General features: G+C 42.4%; 1 protein-coding gene across 1 annotated transcript in view; it reads left to right on the top strand.

Moving 5' to 3' along the window:
• The window catches only part of HOMER2 (homer scaffold protein 2), a 62,182-nt gene that overhangs the window by 24,223 nt on the left and 10,816 nt on the right, over positions 1–27,143 (top strand). The window contains exons 3-5 of the mRNA XM_059823770.1: positions 16,963–17,094; positions 24,027–24,119; positions 25,457–25,596. Of these exons, the coding sequence (XP_059679753.1) occupies positions 16,963–17,094; positions 24,027–24,119; positions 25,457–25,596 (365 nt within the window). The remainder of the gene's footprint in view (positions 1–16,962; positions 17,095–24,026; positions 24,120–25,456; positions 25,597–27,143) is intronic.

Raw genomic sequence — 27,143 nt, 5'->3', positions numbered from 1 at the left:
GGGGACACAGATATGTGCAGACTAGAGCTTTTAATGTAAATGCCAACTGCATATTTACTTTTGCCTGGTTGAACTGTTTGCAGGTTAGCACTTTTATTTTCTTCAGCTTTCGCACTGGAGTTCATCAGCCATAGGTGACAAATTAGGCATGAAGACTTTTCCCCCCTCACTCTTTTTTTCTTATTTTGTTTTGCATTGCAAGATAGTGTGCTGAAGTATTTCCTGTAAGAATCCCGATCAGTCGGATTGAATGGGTTTCTCAGACAACTGTTCTTATTACATACTAGATTTATCCCTCTGATTAATCCCTCCAAAGTAACTTGTAAGGTGACCGCTTTCCCCTAGAAGCCCCCGGGCCAGTCAGAGGTATAAGTTAAAACATTTCACTCATGTACAAAAATCATCGGTCATTTCTGCCACAGCACAAACCACAGGGTAACGAGACAAGTTTACAGCCTGTTTATCTGTGTTCCTGTTTGGATGAGGATGTTAAAATATCACTGTCCTGGGAGAGAGAGATTGCAGAAATCATCCCTTAATAAAGCTTTTCTATTTGTCATGCCTATTTCACATACTTGTTTTTCCAAACATCTCCTGTGCTATATTTGGTTATATATTGGCTTATAAATCAGCCATACTGCCTGCTTAAATTGACGGTAATGTTTCATTGACATCGGTACAGCATTAATGTATCACCATCATTACGCTGTTTGTGCCGGTGTGTTCATTTCCAGAAACGCCAGCTAACCGCGCCGGCTGCCCCGGTTTGCAGTTGGTGCACACAACCCCTGCAACTTGCTCGGGAAAGCGGAGCCCCCCGAGATTTGCTTACACCCCACAGATACCCCTGCTCCTGCTTGGGCGAAGCTGGTGCTGGTGGTACTGGGCTATTGGCTTTACAAACCCAGGCGAGCGTGACTTCCAAGCCAAAACTGCTGTACTCACAGCAGCGGATCGCTTGATTTGTGGATGTGCATGCATGCATTAAGACCAATTAATGAAAAGAAAGTAATTACTGTATGTGGCAGGGGGAGCTGCAGGGGCAGCGTGTGCCCACAGCCAGAGGTCCTGCCCAGAACTGCAAAGTGTGTGCTGGGAACAAGATGGGCATCCAAGCTTTGCTTTGTAATCTGCCCAAAATACATTCCGAAGGAACCACTCCCCCCCTTTAGCATGTCCCAGAAGAAGGTGAGCTTTCCATGATTAAACTTCTTCCCCGGGGCTTCCTGAGCAAGAATCAATTGCTGGCGACATGAATTATTCCTCCTGTATTGAACCTTTGCTGATTAAGGAACAGGTCGAGAAGAGATGCTGCCTTCACTCTCGCCTCTGCAGAGTCCCCAGTTACCCTGCCTGTCCCTTTTCAGAGTGCTGATTTGGAAAAAGAAGAGTGCTTGTACGCAAATAAGTTAAAAGTTGCTTTTCTCTCTCAAACAACTATTGTTTAGTGTTTTGACCTACTTTTCCAGCCAAAAATGAAACTGGGTAGCACTGTGAGGAAGAATATAGACAGCATCAGTTGGTGTTGTCCTGCTTTCTGTACCTCTCACTTATTAAATAAAGTCTTCCATGTGTTGGCAAATACCAGACGGATTAGCATCACGGCATCACTGTGGGCAGAAGTTATCTCTGTTTTAAAGACAAAAAAGCTGAAGCTCAAGTAAATTAAGGAAGGTGACGAAGGACATGTATCTCTTGAAACTCTCCACCTTTGTCTGAACTGCAAAGGGGCTGTTCTAACAGTTTATTTTAGACAAACTTATACGATGCACATTGGCTTGCAGAGAAATCTCACTTAAATCCAACTTGTATGCAGCTGTTGGATTAATTATGGGGTTTTTTTACCATATGTTGACATTACATAGTAACAATAAAAATATTTTAAAGTGATCAAGAATACAGGGCACTTCACTTAAAAGTTGTTTGTTACCTGGTTGCATAAGCTTTATTTTACTTTGAGCATTCGACGTATTGCTCTGGGCAGCGTGTTCAGTTGCAAGTATGCGCAGTAGCATAGGGCTGCTGAAACCCGTTGGCGCTGCTGTCGTGCAGAACGTGGGGCAGGCTGTGTAACGTCAACCTGATGAGTATTTAGTTTCCTCCTGATGCACCACCAACCTGACGGGCTGTGATTCTCGCAGGAGAGGCTTCCTCAGGCTGCTGCTGCTGTCCCCGAAGGTCTGGACCCTCCATAGTCCCCTGTCCTTCAGCCCCATCCTCTCTTCTCCCAGCAGGTGTAGCCTGTCCCCTTCTCCTTCCTGGCAAGTCTCTGTCCCTCGTCCCCAAACCCCCCGGGGCGGAGGAGGGTGAGGAAGGGTGCCGCAGGGCAGAGGGGAACGGGGGGATTTAGGAGTGGGCTGAAGCGGGGGATTAAGGGAACCGCTGATCCCATGTGTTTAAAGGCATAAATATTGGGAGCATGGTTGGCAGAGGGGCAGGGGATTTGCTTGGCTTTGCTGCCTGGCGCAGTAGGATGCTGCCTTCAGGTCCTTACCCGTTGGCCAACTGATGGGGAAAGGACAGAAGGGCCTGGCTGGTACGTGCGGAGGTGGGGAAGATGGACATTGCAGCAAAGAGGAAAACAGGACAGAAAGGGAGTAGGGTAAAGGCAGGGAGCAGAGTGAAGTCAAGGGAGCTTAACTCTTCCCTTGCAGAGGGTTATGCAAGAGGCTCGTGCTGAAAACCAGGAGTCCGATATGATGGAGGGCAGCCAGGCGAGAGCATGCACCTTCCAGGAGCCAGGTTTCTTCCAAATCCTCCCAGCCCAACGACAAGAATGCCCATTGCAATGCTTGGGGAGTCAAGCACTGAAAAGTGGAGGCCCTACATTCAAAACAGCTTGTACTACTTTAATTCCTTGTGTTTCCAAAGCTAGAAGAGAACAGGTATTATAATTCATGTGTCTCTCACAGAAAAACAGGTGCTGTAGACAGTAGCTTACAATTTATGGCAAAAGAATTTCCAGATACCATACAAGTATGCGCTGGATGATCTTAACCAAGATACCATTACCAAACAAGGGAATAGATGAGTATATCTTTTAATTACATTATAATTGACTTGTATGTTGTCGAGAAAGTAATTTCATCATGATGTTTTAAGTTTCTAGCCAGAGGCTGTTTAAACTGCAGCATAATGAATGCTGGAGGAAATGATACAGTAAAATGCAAGGGCACACACTGATTCAGAGTTAATGAGGCAGCCAAGAGACTTCACCTTATGAAAGTGCCCAACGTTGTGGGCAAAAGTTAACCCTGTTGAAAAATGACAAAATACGGTGATGATGCAGGAAGAACACGGACTCATAAGTGCCCGGTTGCTGTGTAGTGTGTGGGGAAAGCCACACACAGAGCTCCTCATTAAAAGTGACCTACATTATTCTGCCTTTCAGAGGGGAAAAGAAAGTTTGAAAGCATGAAAATTACTCAGACTCATACCCTCCGTCATCCTCTGGAATAATGCATGGTAGTGCCCTGGTTGGTGGGTTTGTTTATTTTTTGTAAATTGGAAATATGTGTTACCCAAACAATACAGACAAGGGGGAAAGGGTGAGAAACTTGTTTCTGTACAGAATTTGAGAAGGAAATAAAATCCCTCAGAAACAAGCTTCTGTCCTCATTTTCAAATGTTCAGATGTTATATTTCTACAGAACGTGTGATTGCAACAGCATCATTTTTATCTTTTGAGAAATAAGTCGTTAATAAGGAACATAAAGCTACCTTAGAAATTAATAGCCAGCAATAAAGTGTATAGTGAGACATTCTGAGATGGCAGCAGCAAAGAAAAGTGACACAGAAGAGTCCTCTCAGATGCCAGTCCTCAGTTGTCTTTGTAAGATGCATAAACAGATGACTAGAAAAAATTAAAATCAAGGTTAAAAAGATGACTAGATTGTGAGAGTAATTTTGGTAAATACATGATACAGAAGCAAAGACTTTGTGTTTCGGAGAAAAAAAAAATTGTTGGCTGACACTCATTCCCAGTTGCTAGATCATTTAAAAGCGTTTATTACCTAAAAATTACCTTGAATATGGAAGATCAGCAGCTAAGTCAGGCATAAGTGTGTGAAAGTATTGAAGAGAGAACCAGAAAAATTGCTGTGCTGGGAAAGCAAAATCAGTGGGTCTATTTCTGAAGTAAATTGCAATTAGTAAGAATAGGAATATGGGCCAAATTTTGCCAATCAGTATTCACATGGTGTTCCCCAAAGTGAATACAGTACATTGTATAGTATGATGAAGCTGTTTGATTAAGTAGCATATATGCCCTTATAGTGGGATCTCTCAGTGAGTGTCACAGCAAGAACGGACAGTATGATTTCCAGAGCAGAGTGAGGCTGGCAGGCACAGAGCCCCAGCACCATCTGGTAGCAGATATTTAGGGAGGTCAGAAGGGGTGATACGTACATCTGCTAATATTTGATGTATTTCTGGCTTTCTCAGTTCCTGTACCAGTCCTAATTGCTACCTAATTTAATAGCTGCCCACCTCTTTATGACCACACTTTTTTTGTTGTCACGACTGGAGGCAGGCGTCCTCGGCACACGGAGAGGAAATTCGGAGTTCTTCCAGTGCTGTGTTCAGAGACTCAAACCAAATAATTTTCTTTGCCCATGGAAATGGAATTATTTTAAGACATAGTTGTTAAAAATATCCTGGAGTATTTTGCCAAAAGGTGACGCTTAGATTTAAGAAGCTTTCCTTTCACAGGAAAAAAATTGCAGGGTATGGTAGCACGGATGAAATTCCTTCATCCGGCTAGTTCTTCATATTCTTTTTTTTTCTTTCATTGACGTAAATTCAGCCATTAAAGCAATAGCAACTCTTTCTCAGGAAAAACCTACCAAGTAATTTAGATACTACAAAATTTTTGGCACTGAATTAAAAAAGGCTTCTGGCAATGCGTACCTCGCCCAGGGCCTGCGTTGGTGTGGCAGCATTTAACTGTGCCTCTGAGACCTCATGGATCTGATTTGTGATAACGTGTAGCAGAAACGATCACACCATCACCTTCCCTCTTGGCATTCAGAGTAACAGCGTGTGTTCGCCTGACCCCGTGCTCGATGAATTAGGTGCGGTGATGTACCGTGTTTTATATTTTTTAAATACCTAAGTTTTTTAACTACCTAAATTTTCAGGTTTAATAATTTTGTAGTGAAATGATCAGAGGATGTTTTGCAGCCTTGGGTAGCCAAAGATAAAGGGATGTAAAAGTACATGAAAAGTGACCGCACAAAGTGGTGTGTTGCCTTTTCTTTTAACGTGTATAGAGAAATCCTGAATTAAATGCTATGGTTTTGAAAGGTGTGGGTGAGCGTATATGTGTGTGTCGCCAAAGGGGTGGACATTCTTTTATTTCCAGTTTTGCCTGCCCTAGTTTTATTTATGGCCATCGCTTGTCAGGAGTGCTGTGTGCATCCTGGAGGAGCGCGGTGCGGTGCTGCCGGGGTCCGAGCCGGCTGCCCTGTGCCTGCTGAAATGCCGAGAGGCCCCGCTCCTCGCCCTGAAGACTATTTTGCTGACTGCAGGACTGGGAGGACTATGATTTCCAGAGAGTCCTTGCTGGTAAAATCTGATTAAATTAGCAGAAAATATTTTTTATTCCAGCTTCTGAAAGCTTTTTTCACCGCTGGGTAACTGAGATGGATATTTCTTTCTTTTCAAGACTTTTTCTGCCGTGCTCTTTTTTGCCCTTCATGCTGTTTCTTCCAGGCTGGTTGGGAAATCTCAGGTCGTCCCAGAAAGAGTGCCAACCATAAAACAGGGGTGTGGGCGGAGCATGAGCTCAATATTACTTACACGTCTGACACTGAGAACCAACACGAAAAGGACCTTTCACCAAAAAGGCAGTGTGTGACGCTTGTTACTGTTTGAAGAGCCCAAAAGGCATTTCCCAGCTTAAGGGTGACACTGCATTAGGGTAAGCTGGCGGGAAGGTGACCAGGTTTTGACCTCTGGAGGTCTGAGTTGACTGATCCAGTATTCCTGCATTCTTGTCCATACCTGTCCACAAGAGACACCTTCATATGCCAAAAGAAAAGATTTCCAGTACTGGTCTGGCTGATTACTGTAATACAGAAATTTGAGCGTATTTGATGACCTTCATCTTCTCTTTATGACAGTATGTTAAGTATTTCATGAACTATTGGAGCTAATTTCAACATGATTATTAGCACTGGAGATGGTACTGGAGCCATAAAAGAGTAATTCCAACAAATGGAACTAATTAACCCCCCCATAAAAGGAAGAATATCTTTTGAAGTACAAAAACTTGCTATAAAATGTAATTTTAATGCATAATCCTGTCTTCCAGTGTGCATAGTTTGTGTGTATGTTATAATAAACATCTCATTGCTTTTATGCTAGCGAGATGACTATTAAGTAAAAACGTTAGTTGTGGGTTTATGATCTTTATCTAGACATCGTATAATAGATAAGTACTTTACTGTTGAGACAGAGCAACTATAATAATATCAGCATGTGTATACTGTGAATCCATACTAGAGCCTTTAAAATAATTTGATGCCACTTAATCACTCTCATCAGATGAGTTTGCTTCGTAAGGCAGCTGCAGTGTGGACTTTTCCCGGTTCACATTTCCCAGCCCGTGCTGGAGAGCAATGCTCGTCTGCCGGAAACGTGTTCTAGTACCAATTGTGCTAAACAAAATAGTTTGTAAAAGATGCCTGAAGAGTCTTCTAGCTGCTTTTTGCAGTCCCTTTTGGGCTTATTGTTGCTGTAAATAATGAAGCTGGATTGGGCTGCTCTGAGAGGCAGCTGCTCCTTGTGTAGAGAAGTTTTCCTTCATTTTGTATGATGAGCAGATTAAGAGCAGAACATCTATCCTGCCCTGAGTCATAGCGCACCAGCCTAACCTAAGCTGGAACCGGTCTCTCACTCAGACAGTGAAACAACTTGCAGTAAATAATGAATATTTTTAATAGCTATTTCCTGATTTCATTTAAAGATGTTAGAGTTGTGGTGATGCAACTTCCAGATTTTTTAGCATCACCTTGAGTGATTGAGGGGGAACTCCCAATTTAAGGAAAACTTGCCGTCAGCGGGCGATGCTGGTGCCTCCTAGGCAGAGGGTGCTGCTCCAGGGAGGGCTGGGGTGGGGGTGCCGGCTCAGCAGCAGCCCTGCAGCCGGGGGGTGGGTGTAGCTTCAGGAGGGTGTCTGCATGGGGTGGTGGGTCGGGCACCTCGAGGGTGCAGGGTGTCCCCAAAGTGTTACGCTCCAGAGGGGTCCTGTGGGCACATAAATCAGTCAGCCTGTGGAGTAGCAAAGAGAAGTGTGAATGTTGGGGTTAATGGAAGTTGAAGCAGGACAAATGCAAATAGAAAATGAAATGCGCATTTTAAAAGGAGGATCAGTATCTGTGTGGGGTGAGCACACTGAGGTGAGCACTGGATCCTTCTGCTACATAGACCAGGACTTCACATTCTTCTCAAAGACATCTTTGAAATACGAGTGAATGAACTTAAGGAACATAACAGTCCCCGATGATCTTAAAATATTTGTGTTGTCTATGTGGTGTACTCGGCTTGACTAAAGTTACTTGAGTTTTTGTTTCTCCCTAGATGTTGAAATAACTTGAGAACATTTTCTTTCGTATTTGGTGGCGAGGAAGTACAGCATAAAGGAGAAGCAGAGCTGTCAGCCAAGGATGAGACTTGCATCATCCTTTATTTGCTTAAGGTGATATCAAGTATTCAGAAATTCAGGCCGAGGGGAGGTGCAGGTTTTAATAATTGGGAGGACAGTACATTGCCTGGAGTTGTGTCTGCAGGAGAATTTTCAACAGTTGCCAAGACTGGTTTAGATAGGTAGAGCTAGTAACGTTGGGTGCACTTGTGTGGACAGGTCCTTGAGTGTTCAGAGAGTAAAAAAAAAATACTGTTAGGGCTTAATTGCAATGGTAATTTCAGAATTGCTAATACTGGTGGAGATGAGCTGGGAATGGAAGGAAAAATCAAAAATGTTTGCACAAACAAGACCTGGGGCTTCAGGTGAAAGAGAGCTTCTCAAAAGCTGAGAAATGGAGCAAAGTAAATGCCGGGAAATTTGGTGGGTCCCTTGAGACTGCATCAACCAGAAATCATGATCATCTGCTGAGGATGTGTTTTGATTAAAAAAAAAAAATAGAAGTCTAGAGCTGGAGAACTTGTATCACTTACATGTTCCTATATTAATCTCTTTCCAAGTTATTAACTTTGAAATGTGAAAAATCCTCTGTTCATTGTCTGGATTATTTCTGGAAGTAAATCCTTCAGAAGCCGGTTAGTAAGCTTAGGAGAAAAGATAACAAAGTGCTGGCAACAGCTGTATCCTTGACAGAAGAATAGAAGCACATCTGCCACTGTTTGATCCTATCTGGCTTCTATTCTGCTTGTATGTACAGTGTGTGCGTGTGTCACTGGCTCTGGAAAGACCACACAGAACTGAATCCAGGAGATTGCAGAAACCTTTTCAGAAACGCAGTTTGTTACTCTTTAAAAAGAAAAAAAAAAGGAAAATATAAAAATCCATGCTAGAGGATTTCTTGCTGCACCACTCACCAGCAAGTAGGGAAACTTTGATCTGGGTAGATTTTTCCTTTCTAAAACCTCTCCATAAAATTTCTCAGAAAAGTCCTGTAAAAGAAAGTGTTTCGGCACGTAACTGCCTCACACAGAGTTGTTTCTGATCACCAGACTTGAGTATGAATGTGGCATCTGAACATGCCAGAGAGGTTAATTAAACCATGTGATGTTATTCCAGAAACCTGGAATCAAGCAAAGGATGCTTGGTTTAGGTCATGGTCCGTGAACTTAGCAAAGCTTTTGAAGAATCTTAAACAAATTTTTGGTGAAAATAATTCATGCCTGTAGTTAGGTGAAAACTGAGAAAAAATTCAAAGTTTTTAGTAACATCATCAACACAACATGGTAGAGTTTACAGATGCTTTCCCTCATCTTTTTCGTTTCATTAGCTGATCAAAGCCAAACCTGTGGGATGAGACTGAAATAGGCAAATTTATAGGTGGTAGAAACTTCCATACCAGCTCACTGGAGTCCAGGGAGCGCAGTGGTGCTCAGCTTGCTTGGGGGTTTTGCATTGTGCTGCCACCTTCTTACAAAAGAAATTATAAGGGGGCTGAGGAACCTTGTGCCCAAAGGTGAACTGAGCACATGCTGCATCCCCTCAAGCTTTCCACAGCCTCCTCCCAGGATATTAGGGACTTCCGTCAAGAATTGCAATAAATACAGCACTGGTTAGCTGTTGGTTTCCTAATCTGGGAATTTTACTCCCTCTTTTTTTTAAGTTCAGCTACCGAAAGTAATAAAGAATAATTCCTATAAGCTGTGCTTTATGAAACTAAGGATTGCTTGTCTGCTGAAACAGCTATATAAATTATTTGTTCCCTTCTCCCCCCCTGCTGTGGTGCCAGAGGTATCTAATACTTGGAAATCCCAACTCAGAGAGTTAATGTATCAGACTTGCTAATCAAGTCACGCCAGATGGAGTTTATAAATAAACTACACTGCATTGTGTATTCTTAAAATTTGAGCATCAAACGTAATTCAAGGCAATGTTTTCCTAGTTTTACAAAAAAACCCCAAACATCGCTTCTTTCTTGATTCTGGATTGTGAAGTTGCATCCAATGGCACAGTGGTTGTTAGGTGGAAAATGAGGAATAGTATAAATGACTGTCAGCCATTAAATACTAGCTGAAGTCCAAAGCTGATTCTTCCTGAGGAGTGAACAAGATGCTCACATGAGCCCCAGCTAACCTCCACCTAGCTTCATTTTCTAACAGCAAAATAAGGGATGAGGCATTTCTGAGGACGCAGAAGGATTGGTATTTTATATTATCTCATACATACTTTGTATTTTCAGTTATGTTAGTGTATCGCTCCTAAGTGTTGCTAGACCTGCTTGCCCTTGATTGTCATCTAACAGTGACCACTTCGAGGCACTTTAGAAGATGCCAAGTAGATCCTGTCATCTCCTAAAAATAATGTACCTGCCCTTCTTGGCCATTCCTTATGCCAAGGGATAGTTTTCCCGGATTTTAGAGAGGAAGTGGTAAGCTATCCCATTGCTGACCGCTCCCTGGGGTGTGTAGGTTGTTACAAAGAGTAGAGGAGTCTTTAACGATGCCGCGTGGCCACACCATTTCTGACCTCTGCAAAGGGACCTTCAGGCTTAAGTGAAGCTGTTGTCACACAGCTTGAAGGATGCAGAAAATGATCAGTGCTTAAATGATTCGTATAGGGACATGGTTACACTCTATACAAAGACCATATGCTTTTTATTAAATCCTCCAAAGCGTGAATGTGATATAACTATGGGGGTTTTTTAATTGTATCTAATCGTAGGTAATGCAACCTTCTCCCTCACCCCAACGTTAGTCACTAGGAAAAAATAAAGAGTCTCCACTGTATTCTTCTCCCCGTTTCTGATAAGTTAGAAATCTTATTTCTCACGTGAAAATAACACACAAGCATCTTGGTTTATATATTTTGTAAAACGTTGCATGAAATTCCTGGGTAACAATTTGTTCCAGTGTAGAGGGTTTGAAAATCCTTGCTGTAGATTTTCTTCATAAAACAGCTGCTGGTGCTTTGAATCGTGTGGGTGGGTGGATGTGTGTGCTGTGCCTAAAAGGAAAAAAATTCTAGTCAGATGTCAAAGCAAAAATAGGAGATTTTAGAGATTTAGACGGGGTGGAGGAGGTGGGAAGCCAGCACTGCCGAGATGTTAATTACCTTGGGAAGAAAAAGAGCGTAGTGGAGTAGGTGTAGCAGAAGATTTACTTAATAGAATTCACATAATCATGAACCCACTTTCGTTGCATTTAGACAGGTTCTCAGTGAGGGCTTTACAACAGAAATATTTTACCAGAGGAAAAACAGTTATTAGTCCTTTTATTGGAGAGGGTGGGCTATTTTTACATCTCTCTTCATGAAGGAGGACAAGAGCTGTATGGGTTTTGTTTGATTTGTTGGCTTTTGGGGTTAAAAATGAACCTCATCATTCATTGAATTATCCTGGGGATGCAAGGTGATGCAAGGAAAAAAAAGCTATGTGCAACTGTAGAACTGGCCTTTTCCGCACAAAGCAAGCGGCAGCAGCAGCATGTGAGATACTTTATCCATAAACGGTGAATCTCCTCTCTGCAGAGGGAGCTCAGGTTGGGAAGTAAATGCTTTGGGCTGAAGCAATTCCTCTGCAGCTTGCAAGGCAACCTGGCATCTTCCTCTTTGCAGAGTGCAGATGAATCACTGCGGTTCCCCTCCCTCTTCTGCCTCCCGCAGAAATACATGATGTAGTTATGGAAGCTTTTGGAGTCCATCGATGGGTGAAATAACTACTGTCCTGGTTAACTGTGTAGACCAGTAGTTCTTGAAAAGCAGTGGCTGGCCAGGCTTACTGGCACTGTAGGGATAAAATGATGGGTAACCAGAGCAAGAGTCTGGTAGTAGATGTCCTGCCAACTGGTGCCTACCCTGTGCTCTGGGCCCCCCCAGCCATGCACAAACGATGGAGTGGAGGAGGAGGAACAGCAAAATGGAGACACTCAATGCTCTTCTTAACATATGTTTACAGTGCTTCCAATCTAATCCATTCATACCCGCAGCCTGTCCCAGGTAAAGCACCGCGTACGTGTCAGGTGCAGCAGATAAAGCAAAGCTAGAACAAGTGCCCTTGCTACTTTCAGTTTTCCCAGGCTTTTTTTTTCAAGGACTTTCTACAAAGACTTAGCAGGAAGGGTGGGGAGAAAGATTTGATCACATCTGCTGGCCCTGATTTGTAAAACAACTATAATTAATCCTCCTGCATTACAGGTTCACTGTTTTGGCCAAAGGCTGTTCTTTCTTTCATCCCCAAGTTCTTACGCTGCTGTGAGTGTGTCTTTGTGCTGTTCGTGCTCTGTTAGGTGGCCTGAGCAAGGCACTCTCTTTTTTCCCTTTAATAGCACTGTCTTGATTAACAATATGTATGTGTGTGCTGGCTTTGCAGGACTAGAAATGGGATGATCAGTTTATCACCAGTGACATATTGGTGAAAAGACGTTACATGTAAGCCTAGAAGCTGTCAGCAGAGATAGGGAGGATGGTAGGTCATGAAGGGTAGTACAGATCACAGAAACATAGGTGGGCTAATTCCACGAGTGAGTTGCTGAACATTTGAGATAGAGGGAGAATTTCACTGCAGATCCATCCCTGTCTCCTCATCTCCACATCCCGTGTCGCAAGCCCTTCTGATTCACGTTGACTTGATGAGCTGGAAGAACCTGCTGAGCCTGTGATAGCTGTGGCCAGAGGATTAGCAGCTTCTTTCCCTTTTCAATTCTGTTGTTAGACTGGGTTACATCTTTACTGAAGATTAGCAGCCTGATGGGTTGGGGAAATTAGATTTCACAAGGTCTGCAAACGGGAAAGTACATATTCAGAGGTGTGAAAATGAAATGGGGAGGTTTTAATGTAGTGACTTCTTAATGAGTAGATCGTATGGCCTTGAGCCTTGGGGCTTTTCTGGAGGTTACTTCAGAGTAACAGGTGATGGGAATTTAAAGGGAAAATTCCAGAATAATTCCTAATCTGACACTCTTGTCCCAGAATAAGGGGCCCTTTTCTGATTTAATTTTATGCAGTTCCAAAATACGTCGGCTAATATATTAATGAGCTATTTCATAGCTGTTATTTCAGTCTTTTCCCAGGTGGAGAAGCTTTTGACAGGGCTGGCTGCCTTGGCTCATCACCCCCTTTGGTGGGTGTCTCATCGGAGGAAGCGTCCTGACTGATTCCTGCTGGCACGTCGGCCCTCCCTGGGGCTGTGCCGGTGGCTCTGCCAAATGCCCACTGCGATCGCTGCTCTCCTTCCCTTGGAGCTGAGCTTGCTTTCATCTCTGCTTCTCCCTCTGAGAACCTGGCAAGCCGGAGCCGATGTGACCAGGGTGTATGCTGTGAGCCAAGCCGGCAAAGCCTCGTGTGCGGCTCCAGCTCCGCTCCCTCTGTACTCCAGCCAGCTGGCACGCACGTTCACCTGAGGTGAATGAAATGGTGACTTGGGAAAATGTATTTTCAGGAGCGACATCGGCTTTGCCTCTTTAGTGCGGTGTTGTGATACGGGGAGTGTGGGAGGGGAACCCTTTAAATACTCGAAGCATCCCCTGAAAGAAATGGCAGCTGTATATATGGGCACTGCTCATATATTATGAGCAGCATGAACTGCCAATGTTTTTTTTCCTTCTACACACTCAGGTCGTCTTGTGACCTCTCCCTGATTGATTTATTTGGCAGTTCTCTCCGTGGGAAGGCAGCAGGATGGGTGTGTTACAGCCTATGAATGTTTTGCTCTATGCCAGCTTATTTGCATTCACTTTTATCTGATGAATATACCTGGTGTGTCTCTAAATGTCTGAAGTCATTTCTGGTTGATGTAGCGGTACCTTGGACTGTGAAAATTCTTCTGTGTCATCTTTAAAACAAAATTTAGATCTGTCAGGATTGTTTTTCTCCCAAAGAAAGTGAAATCAGTATGAGATTCTGTTTGGCTTATGTAGATGCATCAGGAATGTTCGCCATCTGATACGCTTGCATGTAGATGAGAGCAAAGGCAGATTTTTTTTTTTAACTGCATGTAGACGACTCAGTCAGTATGATGAATGAGTTTATTATTCTGTAAGGTGCTTTTTATATTATGCTCCTCTTTGCCTTTGTCTTTAGGGAGAACTCTTTAACCACTTCAGCGATTGATTGCATTTGATTAGACAGTAGTTTGTCTTTTGAATCCATTATCCTGGATGAAAGTCCACAAGTTTATTCTGTTTTCTGATGCAGCCAGAATTGCACCATGTGTGTATTATACGAATGAGGACCAAATGCAAAGCTGTTTCATAAGAGCCCATTTGAATTGAAGAGTTGCCTTTTCTTATAGAATTATAATACTGAATAGCAGTTAGGGGTGGAAAAGAGCCCGCAGGCTCATCCTGCCCACAGCTGCTTTCAAATATGTCCTTTCCCTTCTGCACCCTTCCTCTCAGCTCCTTCTTCCTTTGAAACTTGAAAATTCTGGCTCATCCTTTTATGAAAAAAGAACATTTTCCCGGTTTGGTTGAACATTCCTGTTGCGGTAGCCACAAAGGCTTCCCTTGCCTTCTGCCCCGGCTGGAGACCTGCCCAGGAGGTGGACAAGTGGTGGGGAGTACTTTCCTTATGGTCTCACGTAGCCAAGGGTGAGCCAGCTGTGGGAGGGGGGATAGGCTGGGTTACCTGGCAGGAGCACTTGCAAGCCTCGCTTTTCATTGTTCTTTGAAATCATAAACCCCTTTCTTTCTCCTAAACACAAGCAACATGATTGTTCCGTGGCCAGTGTAGTATCCCTGCGCTGAAATGGTGACCAGATTTACATGGGAAGTGAATGTACAGGCTGATGCTCCTGAAGTTTAATCTTACAGCATCTCCCTGTGAGCATGACGGGGCAATGGGGTGATGATGGGGAGGAAGATTGGGTGGATAAGTGTGAGGTACCCCCAGCATCCAGCTCCTCTGAACGGTTTCCATGAGCTCTGATTTAATCTCCTAAGCCTTTACTTAGGTTTTCACTTCTCCTTAGGAATGTGGCATTTCTGAAGTGCCTGACTGACAGATGAGGATTTAAGGAAAAAAAAAGGTAGAGCTGGCTTCCAGGCAGTTTCACTAATTGCAGCTTATCATAAATTTAACAGATGAACTGTCAGTTCCTTGAAGGTGTGTGATCACCACAACCTTTTCTTGGATTCTGCACTGGCTATAGAAAAAAATTAACCTCTAAGGTGCTAAGCTGATGTAGTTCATTTCACTGCTCAGTAAGATGTTTCGTGGTTTACAATTTGCAGGCTTCATTATTCCTTTTATCACTTCTTTGATAATATTGGATTGTGGTCTAAAAGATATCTTTGTTGTGGTTTTTTTATATATTTGTATTTACTCAATGATTATTGTAGGAGGTATGGAAGAATTTTATTCTTCTCGGAGTCTGCTTCCAGTGAGTAAGGCTTTTGCCTTTCAATAAAATGGGTCATTTTAATAGTTTTTCCCCAAAGATGTCTAATTTGATAGGCACAGTAGGACTGAAGTAATACTTTTTATCACTTGAAATTTCTGGGTACTTCCAACCTTCTAAAATAAATTCTGTAACTTGAGAAACTAAACATTTGTAAGTAGTTCATCTCTCTGATGTAAGATTTTTAAAGAACAAATATACATATAGCACTTTGCTTAAAGTTTTTGGAAAGCATCCTGATTTTTCTGGGTTGGTGGTAGTTTTTCCTCCTGTTCTTGTGACTCTGTATCACACAATCCTTGTATCGTCATACTCACTTTGCATCGTCAAAACCCTACATAAGATCTTTGATTTTCTTTTCTCTGAAATCGCACTTAGATTTTGTATTGGCTGTGTTTCTGTTGTGTGGCTTAGCCGGAGGAGAGTGTGTCTGGGTAGCTTTGCTTATACCTCTACCTGTCGACCAGCCATTCAAAAAGGTGTTTCGACCCTGAAAGCTGATGTCTGTTTGGTGTGTGTTGGCCAGCACTGGTTGCAGAGTCACCCCTCCCTCTTTCTTCCCTGATTCTTCCCATGCAAAAAATAATTTCAGGAGCATCAGCCGCTTGGCCCTTATCGGGTTTGATCCTTTGGGTGACACTTTCAGCGGTAGGAAATGGCAGAAAATCGTATGCTTACTTGAAAATGATGATGCAAAAAGAGGGAACCACTGACGTTGAGCAATTTCTGAGAAAGCAAATAAAAGCATCACGCAGAGGTCAGCAGTTAGGGAGGGGACGGAGGCAGGTAAAGATCTTTCTCTGGTAAATTTAATTCATACTTCTTGCTAAATGTAAATGATAGCTTAGGAAGAAGACTGCTTGGAATACATAGTAAATGATGTTGCCAGGATACTTCCTGATCATGTTAATTAAACTGTCCCACAGATTTGGCTTAATTACTGCTTAATTTGCATATTGGAAATGGTGGTACACTTTACTAAAGAAAGCTCCTATTCTGTTAGCAGAAAGAACATTGTACATGAATTAATTTCCAGGGGAAGGAGTCTCTAGACTCATATAATGATGTATCTTGAAAATAAAGTTAAGATTTTTGATAATGAACTGACATATATCTCATTCCTTTTTGCAAGATTACATTTTATGCTTGTTCCACTAAGTTCCTTGGAGACTTCATCCCAACAGCCTACCTCATGTTGGCTATTTCTTTAATTACAAGAACGACTGTTGCTTTCAAGGTTGCTGGTGGTGAAGCAGATACTAGTTAACTTGTGTAAAGTGGCAGAATATTTGTCTTGAGGCGCACATTTGATAGTGCATGTGCGTTGTGTTGATGCACTTCACCACCCTCCCAGGTTAAACTCACTATGAAGCTATCAGTTTCTCCGTGTCTTGTTTTTTGTTGGCTTTTTTTTTTTTAAATTTCTGACATGCGTCTGGCATCCTACTTGTGGAGGCCAGAGGCCAAATGGAGAAATGCAGAAATACCTCTTTGCTCTTCCAGTCTGAAGGCAGGTGTTGCTGGTGGGCACCCTGCTTGGAGGCCTCGGGCCATCCCAGGTGCCTGGCGGGGCGGTGGGAGTAGCCGTGTGCCTTTGTAATGCTGAAAAAAGAGGATTTTGCATCTGCATTTCTGCCAGGGTAATTTTCTAGCTCCTGTCCCTGCTGTTGCTTTGAGTTCAGTGACGTTCCTGCAGCGGTGTTTAACTGCAGGACCGTGACAGTGCTTTGGAAAAAGAAGACAAAACATCAAAATTCCTGCAGGAAGTAAGACAAGATAGAAACTGGTTTGTTTTGGGAAAAAGTCTTCTGAATACAGCAATTTCCCAATTTAGACTGCTAATTGCTTTGGATGATATCATTGCTAGGATATGTATTTCCGATGTGGCTTCTACTTTTTAATTCTTTTTTGATCTCTTTTTAAACAGGTGATCATAAACAGCACAATCACACCTAACATGACCTTCACTAAAACATCACAGAAGTTCGGCCAGTGGGCGGACAGCAGAGCCAATACTGTGTTTGGTTTGGGCTTTCCCTCCGAGCAGCAGCTGACGAAGGTACTGGGGCTCGCTGAATTTCTGCAAAGGCTTTCTTGTTTCTTATGAATGAAGAATGGCGTATACCCATCCGACCTCTTCTGAGCTGCATGCTTCTGCAAGTCCTCTTCATCTGTGCAAGTTGCCCATCTCCTATAATTAGCCAGTGTCTGCATATAGAGAAGCAGGCAGTATTGCAAACTCTATGGTCAAAACTATAAATTAAATCTGACCACTGACATTGGTACTAGCGAGGTGATCTCAATGGTATCTTGCCCAGCATGGCTGAAAGCATTTGTGTTTTCAGATGTTTACAGAAACAACCCGAACTCTGAAGTATTTTTTGGCATCTCCCTGCCCTGTGTGCTCGTTTCAGCTGAAAGCGGCACCAAAAGCAAAGGGAACCACTGATATGCCAGGACTGTTGGCATTAGGGCTGCCTGGCGTCTCTGAAGGAAGGGAGTTGCTATCCCAGCCTCAGAAATGTGCCTTTCGATGACGGTTGGTAGCTAGCCGGGGTAGAGTTGCCAGCCTCCGGGGCTTGCTGGTGCCCTGGTTTTGCAGACACCACTGTTGGTGGGGCCGTGCTCTCAGGAGGCTCGGTAAACTGATCTGGATTAAAATAACACTGCATTTTTGGCATTTCAGCTCAGTGGCGTGATTTGCAGCCCTGACCCAAAGTGGTTTTGTCACAGACCTGGGGAGGTGGCGGTGAGTTGTGGCGGAGACGGGGGATGAGCAGCTGGCGAGGCCGGAGGCCAGGTTCGCTGGCAGAGCTGTCTCTCGGAGCTGCACCCCAAGCCTGCGTTTGGTATTAATGCAACACTTGCCTGGAACAGAGACTGGCTACAACAGCAGGCTTGTAAAGTCTAGAGCTGCCTCTTGTAATGGATAACCAGCAGTTTAAAATACATCCTCTGTCATTAGATCAGTGGTCTCGCCAAGTGCTCATCAAGCAGCTGAGACGTTTGTTTGTTCACGCAGTAAAAAAAAGCCCCACTTATCTAACGCATAGTTGATGCTTGAAGCATGGCTACTTGGCACAGGGTTTTGTCAGTTAAATCAACATTGTGTCCTTGGGCATGGCACACACTCTCTCGTGTTGCTGTCCTCTTGTGTGCTTTGATATGAAAAGAATCAGGGGAACAAGATGTTTCTTGTAGTGTCTAAAATAGCAAAGGCAGGCCATTGCAATGGAAGGAGGACCTTTCCATCAACTGAATTGTTACAGGAATTTATTCTACTGAGTCTGTTTTACTGAGTTATTGCAATTTCCAGAGAACTGCATTTTTTGCAAATTTTTCTTAAAGGTAAAGCATATTTTACTTTTCTTTACTTGCACATTAAATTATTTTTGGACTTGGGATGTCCATAAAGGTGCTACAGCGATAATCTGCTCTTCTGGGTTGCTAAGGCCACCCAACCAATCTCATGCAAAACTGTTTTTTAAAAACGAGGTGCTGGTGCTGGTTATGTTTTATGGTGCTTAATCAAGTGTAGAGGACGGCTCATTTCACCTGTGCATATTCTCTACTCCTGTGGCAAAGAGATGTTCATAACAGCTCAATAAGTAGTATGGGAATGTGGGAGGGTTAAAGTGGACCTAGGGGAATAGTTTGTTTTGAGTAACAGATGAGCATGATACAGCGCAACCTTTGGACACCAAATGAAAGAATTAGTGCCATTGGATAGTAATTGTCAATCCTGGGTTCCTGAAGTCACACCTCTGCAATATGACAGGTGACCACATGGTACCTCGGAGCTGGCCGGGGTCACACATGCGCCAGGCGCCGCGTGGAGCCGGCGGTGCAGAGGCTGGCTCAGGAGATGAGCGGTGTAACAGGGCACGAGGTACGTTTAGAGGTCCCTGCACCCTCATCAGAGAGATTTTACCACATTGTCCAAAACTGTCCAAACACGTACTTAGAATAAATTTAGTGCTGGTATCAGAAAGCAGCTCCTTCATGCTCATGCAGCCGTACTAGAGCCAATCTGAAAAACGCACAGTGTGGGCGCAGGGGCCTCAGCACCAGCTGTGTTTCTCTCCAGATCGGTTTGCACATCTGTTTGCACTGCAGGATCTGCTGAAGAAAGAGCCCACTGCCAATAGTACAGCCTTCTACTTGCAGGAAAAGCTTTCCAAATCAGCAGAAAGAATTTTCTGGTTAGAAAATTGAAGGGAAACTTAAGGGGAGCACTTCTGAAAATGGCTCGAGATGAACCTATTTTAAAAAAAAAATCTGGCAGTTATCTATCTGGAAAATGCTAGAAAACCTGCTTTATCACCACCGTGCAAAGCAATGGGACAAAGATGTCCTTTATCATCCATGGTCCTCAGTTTAATTATTGAACCATTAGTCCGAAAGATCAGAGATGGTGGAGAGATTACAGATGTATAAGTGTATTGGGAATAATAAAATCAAGTTTCATTTTATGTTGATATAATTATACTCTTATGAAAGATATGATGTAAAGCTTGCCAGTTTTACTGGAAATAATTGAAGCTTTTAGTCAGGAATTGGCAGGACACACTAAAACTCCACTAATCTGGAGATCAATAGCCCTGGCTTTAAATAAATAAATAAAGAAAAAAAGCTGAAAAATGTCTGCTGAAAACAATGAATAATAATGAGACATGGGAAGAGGTTAGCACACCTAAAAACATCTTCATTTTTAAGTATATTGGTTGGCCTAATAAAAGATATTGCCTCTTTCTAATGCCACGCTTCTCTTGAGATACTTAAGCATTAATCCATACCTATAGGGAAAAGCAGCTCAAATTAAACATGAGCCATTAATGAAAACTGTGTTCGGTGACCTAGTAACCTAATTACCATTCACATCGATTGGGAGAATCCCAGGGCTTGAAGTTGATGTCCTACTCAGGGTCCTTTTCCCCTCTTGCAGGACTCGCTGACCCTCCTTTCCCCCCTTCCCACCCTGTGCCTCAAAAAGGTCTCAAGACATCATGCAAACATGGCTACAGCCAAAACAAAACAGGAATCAGAAGAGAATTCATGGTATGCCTGGGTGTGATGAAGAGGCAGGGCTGGTGCTGTAAAGATAGTGATGTGTTTTGCACATGAAGCGGTTAAGTAAAATTTCTGCTATCATTCAAGATGCTTTGACGCAGACATGCTGTCGGAGGAGCTGTAGGCATTCAAGGGCATAGGGACAGAGATTTATACAGGTGAGAAACCCAGTAAACCCAGACTTTGCACATCATAAAGCAGCTACATCCAGCATCTGGGGAGCACTGGGCTTTATTTCTATGCATGCGTGCACTTCATGTGTGCAGTATTTGCCAGGCACTGGGTTGTAGGGGAGAAAGCTCGGAGCAGAGCCTGCCCCTGCGCCCAGCACGCAGCACCACTGCCCCGGCCCAACCGGCTCTGCGCTGGCAGCGCACCGGCTGTGCTAGAGCAAATTACCGGCCGCTGGCTGGAATAAATAGTCTTGTTTGCTGTCGATCTGCCTGGTACTGAGGGCTCGTCCAGAGAAAACCACGGTGGCAAAGCCACGCCTGTGTTGTGGGTCACGGCATGGCGGTGCTCCCAAACGGGACCGTCGCATCACCCAGCCTTCTGCAAACTGAGCAGGCAATGAAATATTTATGAGACTGCTTTGGGTGGGAGCAGCTGTTTCATCTGTCTGACACTGGCACAATTTGTCAGTAGGAGACGTAAAATATTATGCCATATCAGGAGCTTAAAATTTACACATACAAAATAATGCTTTTTAATGTATAAAATGTTAAGAAGGTCTATTTAAATATATATATATATTTCTCCAGGTGACAAGCTGGCTGCAGATTAGAACAGCCTTTAAATAATTTGTGCAATGCGTAGTAGCATCCTTGAGTCCCCATTAAATTTCACTGGCCAAGACTCGTAATGAAACAGGGCTCGTGGGCTGCAGCAGCCTTAGACTAAAAGGCTTCACAGTTGTTGGTAGCAGCGAATCTTTTCCATATTGCAGCTTAGTCTCATGGCTTCCTGGGGCATGGGAAGACGCATCATATAATCCATGATGGACTATTGGAGTGGTGTTTAGTTGGCGTTTCTCCTACTCCAGTCTTTTTTTTGCTGATTTTGAGGAACTTTGTCTGCCCGAGGACAAGGGTGGAGGAAAGGGAAGATGAAGAGAGTAAAGATGGAAGGAGAAGGAGCATGGTGACTTTTTTTAGTTGTTTTTGCATATTTATACCTGCATTGCCCCCCGAGACCACATTTACCAAGTTTTCATTTACTAAACAGAAGATGATTTCACTTTTTAACTAGGAATTTCACATTTAAAATGCACTTCCTATTGTTGCAATGGTTTGATAGCTCAAAGTCAACTTAGATCTTGGAGGTGGCACGTGATCTTCTAGTATCAATTATTTGTCAATTATTTATGTTTGGGACAGAAGAAATCAGTTACTGGGGAGAAAGCATCTCTCTAATTTCTGCCAGTGATTAGACACTGTGGCTGTGCCGTCACTCTCAGAGATGGCCTCGGGATCCGGGTGACTTCAGAAACGCCTGGTCTGCTCCTGTAGCTATTAGCGTTGGTAATGCTACACAAGTTTGGGCTGTCACTACCAGGTTGCTGCACTCAGAAGAGTAATCAAGTGAAAGGCTTTAATTTCATAACAAGCCAAGTGATCCTCTTGCTTTCAAAAATAGACGGCTAGTAAAATCTAGCGGGTATTAATTAGCTAAGAATGAAAACGAAGTGGCAGCAGAACTCTTTATGGACTGTTTCCAGGTGTGGGGGGTAAACAAAAACCAGAGGCAGTCTTCCACCACCATTTCTGTTACAGCCGTCTTTACGTTTGTAACAACAATAAGAATGAAGGGTAATATTTGACTCTTAAAGCCAAAGTTCTGTCTCTAAGATGGTGAAAAATTCAGTTATTTGTACTTGTTTCTAAAAGCAAATGTGTTAAATACATGTGTTGGTAAATTAGAGATGTGACTGAAATCTATTGTGCAGTGAGATCATTATCAGTTTTATATTGAAGATTAGCTTTGCTCAGTCATATACAATTTTTTATTATGGAAGTGTGGAAAATCGTAATTTTCTTCTCAGCTCACATAATTTTTCACAGCAGTCTCCTGTGTGCTTTATGAAGACAGTTGCAAAAATAAAATTTGATAGATAGATTCCAATTCTTTTTGTCTTTTCATATTTCATATAGTCCATGAAGAGCCCTCATAAATTTTTCATACTGGCCCGTAAAGATTTATTGTAAAAGAGAGACTCAAAACAGCCCTTTGCTATTTGCAAGAAACCCAAGTGCAAAGCTTACTGTTGATACAGTATTTTAGAAATAATCAGTTTGTTATAGCTGTTTTGTCACAGCAGGAGATACATTTTGTGTAAAGTTGGAGTTAAATCACTTAAGGCAAAAATGTAATGTAGTTGTTCCTAATGATCTTTAGAGTGCTACAAAGGTAATCAAGTCATTTGTGTGTGTGGTGACTGCATATGCCATCAGATAGCAACTACTGCCATCCGAGAGCACATACTTTGCATATGCAATTTCAGCTGTTGTATAGAAAACAGCTGGATTTGAGAGTTCGATCTTCATTCATAAGCATCGTCACAGATTGTAGTCTACACCCAAAATTTCAGTCAGCTTTGAGAATGCGCTCATCCATGGGATTTACCAATGATGTATGTGTGTTTGCTGGAAATTTCCATTTGTGCGTGTTATACAAAACACAGGTGTCTCCACATATAAATCCAGTTTTCTCTTAGACCAGTTGGAGAAGATTTGTTTTATCAGTCTTTACAGTCCCAGTATTTTACTGGGAGAGAGCATGCTAAATACCTGCTGTAAATCTAAAAGAAGATAAGATTAGTAAGTGGATAATGATTCTTCCCATTCTATGACTATAAAAAGTGATGTGTGTTCATGTTTTTATTTACAATTTTGTCATAAGTGTTCTGAATTATCTGAGGATATAATGGCAGTCCTTTTATTCACAAAATGTGCAATAAAACAGATTTATTTATATGCACTTTTGATGTGGCTTTCCTTTCTAGCGTTTCAAGTGTCTCAAAACACAGGCAAGCAAGACCAAGCGGCTTTAGCAGAAGACAAAGTTACCTATACTTATACGGGATACATCTTAATTAAAAAAATGTTATGCCTTTTCTTTCATCTTTGCAATCCTCCTTTTAAAACTTTAAACACTGTTTAAAGTGTTTAAAGCCCTGCAACCCTTACTGGCTGTGATAATACTTGTATTTCAAAAGTGCCAGGCTGGCTTTGGAGCAGATGTCCTACAGCAACCTGTAGAGAGTGGGGTCATTACTTTTCATCTTTATCTTTCCTTTCCCCTGCCTCCCCCAGCGTGATACAGGAAGCATTCATGCCTTTCCCTGAAGTCTTCTACCTTTATTTTTGCCAGTAATAAGAAAATTAGACCGGAAAAGCTGTGTTTCCGTATGGCCTCATTGTACATTCATATCTACCTTTTTCTCCTTTTTCCTATGTCTTGATAATCCCTTGCTCGCATCCTGCAGATATCTCATGAGCTCATTTGCATTCTTTAATTTAATTGACTTGCTCTTAGGAACAGAAGGTGATTTTTTTTTTTTATCCAAACATATGTCTTTTATACTTTCAACTTTAAGACTGTCAACATCAAGTGAAACAGAGGAGGGGGAAGAAATAAACAAAACCGAATCAAACGAGAAGAAACTAATAGCTCCTTTTTTTCTCCGTGGGCTTTTACTGTGATTGGCCAGGGCTACAGAGATGTCCCTCTTTTAGAAAAACCCCCTTCCTTTTGAAAGCACCTCCCTGCCAAAGAATTAAAATGGTTTTTCATGCCAAAAATTTTAAATTATCAAAATTAGTTGTTCACTTTTGAAGATCTATGAACCATATAAGTACAGTAATCTGAACAGTTTAATAGATGAGAAATCATTTTAATATGTATCTTTCATGCTTTTTCCAGTTTGCAGAGAAATTCCAAGAAGTCAAAGAAGCTGCCAAACTAGCAAGAGACAGATCTCAAGAGAAAATTGAGACCTCAAGCAATCATTCCCAGGTTTGTAATTTAGCTTTAATATCTGTGTGCATACAGGATACATAATTTAAAGTTAAATTTTGTAATGGACTGTACCAGCTTCTGGCAGCAAGCTTAAAGTATATAAAATTAAGATTGCCACAGATTGTCAGCTGCTGGACATTAACATTGTCAGAGGAGTATTTTTCATCCATCCATGCTCTTTGCCTTCATTTATATCCAATTTTTTTCAGCAGTCCTTGAGCCGTTATAACTTTTTTAATAACAGGCCAAGCTGTACATGCTTTGACTTGTGTTGTTACACACACTTTGGGTCACTTCAAAGTAGTGTAGTGCTTCAGCAGACAGTAAATGAGATTCATCAAGATACTTCTTTTTGTCATCTGTCTAATCTACTTTTGTAGGAGTTCGTTTGCCCGTGGAGAGACTGACTTTGTGGCCATAGTGTTTCATTGCCTGGATGCGATGAATTGAAAGATGTGGTGTGGGAACAGAGGCAGTGCTTTAGTGAGTGGTTGGCAGAAGCTTGTGTTGCATATTTGTACATCACACTTTTCCAGACAGCACACCTTGATATAGCCAAGTGCCTCCGTGTCCAGGGAGATCTGGTTTCTTACAGTTTGAGGAAATTGAGTGTTGTCTCAGTCTCTCTGCATGTTTGACTGTAATTTCATACCCATTGCATTAGGTAAGAATGAACCCCATTCAGCGGGCGTTCTTGGTCTGGGGTAGTGTTTGGAGGAAAGTTAGACAAACTTTGATCAGAGAGAAATTCAAATGCATGATCAGAAAAAAGTTGCTGAATGCTCTTAGTCTAGCAACTGACTCCCTTTGTGGGGTTCACAAATACCCATCTGAGAGGCTGACTTTGGATATTCATTTTTTTTGAAGACTTTGGTCATGGCCTTTCTGGTTCACTGTGTTCTCTGTTGGTAATCAGCACCAAGCAGTCTATGAATGGTGTCCCTTTGGAGGAGCAGTATCCTCTTTTTTTGTCTGTTTTTGGTTTGGACTTTGTGTGCTTCCAGGTGCACTGTATTGTTTCATTATCTTAAAAAAAACAAACAACCTTTAGAAAACAGAAGCCTTGTCAGTTAAAACACTTAAAAGATTTTTTTTATAACTTTCAGCTTCCATTTTGTGTATCATCATTATAATTTTTTCATTCTTTTTAAACAGACCCGCTTTGCAGCCAAGATGTAAAGGGTATGTGTTCATTACAGCTGTTCTGCCAGGAGAGCATACTCAGCCTAGGTCTCAGCAGGGTGGTGTGGGATCAAGATTACAAAGAAATTGGTGTTGTGGTGTTGCAGGAGATGCAGGAGATGCGCAGTATTCATTTGTATGTTGTGCCGCAGGAATCTGGACGAGAAACACCATCTTCCACTCGAGCATCTAGTGTGAATGGGACAGACGACGAGAAGGCATCACATGGTGGTCCTGCTGAGGCACATCTCAAGTCTGAGAATGATAAACTAAAAATTGCTCTAGCCCAAAGGTGAAGTTCCTTTAATACCTAAACTGCGTTGGAATAGCATGCTGTAATTATCTGATGGTTAATTATATTAACAGAAATTATTCAAATGTAATTGCATTAATTTAAAATGATGCAGCAGAATGGATAAATGAGCAGATTTTAGCAAGTACCTCCTGGTATCCAGTTGAGAGATACTTACCATTTAGTATTTTCCTGATCTAGTTCGTGATAAAATAAGGTCTCTTTTATTCTGCTGATGCCAACTCTTATAACCACCTTCGTTTGTGGAGTTTTAGAGCTACAGAAATAGCATTAAAGCCATGGGGGAGCAATTGCTACTGATAACAAGTGAAGCCAATCTCTTCTTCCTCTTTGAGTTTGCTACATTTACTTTGATGAAAATAGATACGGATATTTAAAATTATAAAAGGCAGTGAACTCAACCTTAAGAAGTTGAGAGGAGCAATCTAATCTCACTGGACTGCTTAGAAGTCTTACGGGGACGTTTCTAAAGCTCCGGACAATGCCCCTTGAAGTCACATTTTTTGCTATTTGCTTTGATAAATTATTTGAAAATGCTGAGAAGAGTAATTTGCAGCCATAGTGAAAATACAGGCATTGGAATATGCAAAGTTACAACATTAAAATACCATAATTCTCTACTGGGATCTTGCCTTGTCTGCCTCTTACATGTGAATATATCTGTGAATGGAAAGAAAATATAACAGGATCAAGCTACTCTTAAAAAGCTATTTAAAAAATAAGGCAGCAGCACCATAAGCAGCGTCACCCAGTGAGCAATTCTAAGGTTGCATATATTATATTTGAAGTATATCATCTCTCTTTATTGACATTTCAATAGCGTAACCTATTTCAAATCATAACGTTTGCTCATTCCTCCTGCTGAAGACACCTCCACAGGCAAGTAGCAGCTAGCACATAGGGAGTTTCAAAGCCTTCCTTCCATTCACTCTCTAATCTCGTGCTCTACGCTGCATCTTGAAGCTTTGGGGAATGAGTAGTTTAATCCTTCAGCATTATGTAACACTTTTATATTTAAGGCTGAGCATTAAAAAAAAATCAAACGTAGGTAGTGTCAACCCCCTGACATCTTCTGTTCTGAATTACTGTACCATCTGCAAATGTGTAGAGTTGCTTTGTTGCACGGGTACCATGTCCCCAGGCCTGCGCTGCAGCGGGTGCTCAGCGAGGCACAGCCGTACCGCTCCGGCGGTGGGCACAGACCGTGCACGGCACTGGAGTAAAACCCCTGTTTGCAAACGGTGGAGATCCCAGCTGTCAGCTTAACCCTACGGCCTGCTTTGACAGCAGGACTTTTGTTCCAGCAGCACAGGTCACTGTTGCTGGAGTTGAGAGATCCCTTTGTTTTGGCAGAGACAGTCGAATTAAGGCTTATGTTCTCCTTAGGCGGGGAACGGCTAGGGGCAAGTGCCTAGATCTGAGTATGCTTGATCTCGTAACAACAGATCATTGGTAAACACGCACCATGGGCGGATGAGTTTGCAGTCAGGTAAAGAGTAATGATGCGCAGCATTGTAAGGTGAAGC

The sequence above is a fragment of the Gavia stellata genome, chromosome 13 (genome assembly GCF_030936135.1).
Source record: "Gavia stellata isolate bGavSte3 chromosome 13, bGavSte3.hap2, whole genome shotgun sequence".
Lineage (NCBI taxonomy): Eukaryota > Metazoa > Chordata > Aves > Gaviiformes > Gaviidae > Gavia > Gavia stellata.
The sequence above is the reverse complement of the archived record's forward strand: the minus strand, read 5'-3'. Positions and strand labels throughout refer to the sequence as shown.